The 1,311-nt window shown below is 33.7% G+C and overlaps 1 protein-coding gene across 1 annotated transcript; it reads left to right on the top strand.

Annotated features, from left to right (window-relative positions):
• Positions 1–242: 242 nt before the first annotated feature.
• LOC110035033 (mitogen-activated protein kinase kinase kinase NPK1-like) lies at positions 243–1,079 on the top strand (the record flags this gene model as incomplete). The annotated part of the gene is made up of 3 exons (XM_020739271.1): positions 243–520; positions 598–923; positions 1,030–1,079. Coding segments are annotated over exons 1-3 (547 nt in total), but the record flags the coding sequence as incomplete, so codon positions are not given.
• Positions 1,080–1,311: the final 232 nt, after the last annotated feature.

Raw genomic sequence — 1,311 nt, 5'->3', positions numbered from 1 at the left:
TCATGTTGTTATTATGGGAGAATTAAGTAAGATCTAATTCAAATCATTGAGAACAAATGAAATAGAACAAAGATAAAAAAAACACAACACATCAATAAATTATGTGCTGCTGCTACAGCTATCAGCATGACTTTGATTGTTAATTGTGAAGCTTTTACAGCTCCTTCAAATAAAACAATGGCAATAAAAAAATACAATGAAAAATTCAAATACCTTTAGTCAAATAATCTGCAAATAACTGATACTTAACAGTAATTTACTGGTGATATCTTAGAATGAAATGAGAAAAAAATTACTTCACGATCATCTAATGGCGATCCTTTTTTTCTTTATATAGAGTTTCAATCCCATGTCAGAGCCATTTGATGAATGGCCATCTAAACTTGATGCACATGTTCTAAATAGCATGGATGAATCATCAAACGGGGAGAATAAATTCGCATTCCCATGTGAGCCTACATGTGAGGAAGATGATTATGAAGTCACGGAAAGGAAAATCAGAGCATTCCTAGATGAAAAGGTATGAAATATTGATCTACATTATAAATTTTATTCATTTATCACACCACTTCTAAAACTATCTGAAATTGCTTCCAGGCTATTGATCTGAAGAAATTACAGACACCTCTATATGAGGAGTTCTTCAACAGCTTAAGCGCCATTCCTGAAGCATTCAGTCGGAAAGTTGGGGATGAATATGAAGGCGAAGCAGAACAAACTTCTAAAGGCTCGAAGCGATTTTCTAATAAAATCACAAATGATCCAACAACTCCTATATATGCTGATAATGCCACTGCTGGGAGCCCAACTGTTCTAAATACCGGCCTTGAGTGCAGGCCGGTTTTCCGAGAAATTCCTTCAGCTCAACTCAATGAGTGGGGAGAGCTTCTTCAAGATTCCAAGTCTGAAGCCAACAGCCCAAGGTTTGTTATCAAAAGTTTTCATTTGTTACAAATTATTCTATAACACAAAGTATGCTGAAGTAGTTGGAGGCTAATTCCAGAAATTTATGTGAATTTTTACTGGCAGGCGCAAAAAGTGGAAAGAAGAGTTGGACCAAGAGCTAGAAAGGCAAAGAGGTAATATATATATATATATATATATAAGATTTACATGCAGACCACTCAGTTCTTCTGTATTTACATATCTAACACCTGAACTTCAAGTTCTACATACATTCCACTTATTTATGATTGAAAAGGTGAATTTCACTTTTTTAAAAAAAAAATGTTGGTATTTTTTATGTGAAGTGAAAGATTCGGGTGGTATAATTGTTAAAAAGCAAAATTTAGTTGTTAGATATGTAAATAC

The sequence above is a fragment of the Phalaenopsis equestris genome, unplaced genomic scaffold (assembly GCF_001263595.1).
Source record: "Phalaenopsis equestris unplaced genomic scaffold, ASM126359v1 Scaffold195515, whole genome shotgun sequence".
Lineage (NCBI taxonomy): Eukaryota > Viridiplantae > Streptophyta > Magnoliopsida > Asparagales > Orchidaceae > Phalaenopsis > Phalaenopsis equestris.
This window is presented reverse-complemented; position numbering and strand designations above follow the sequence as displayed.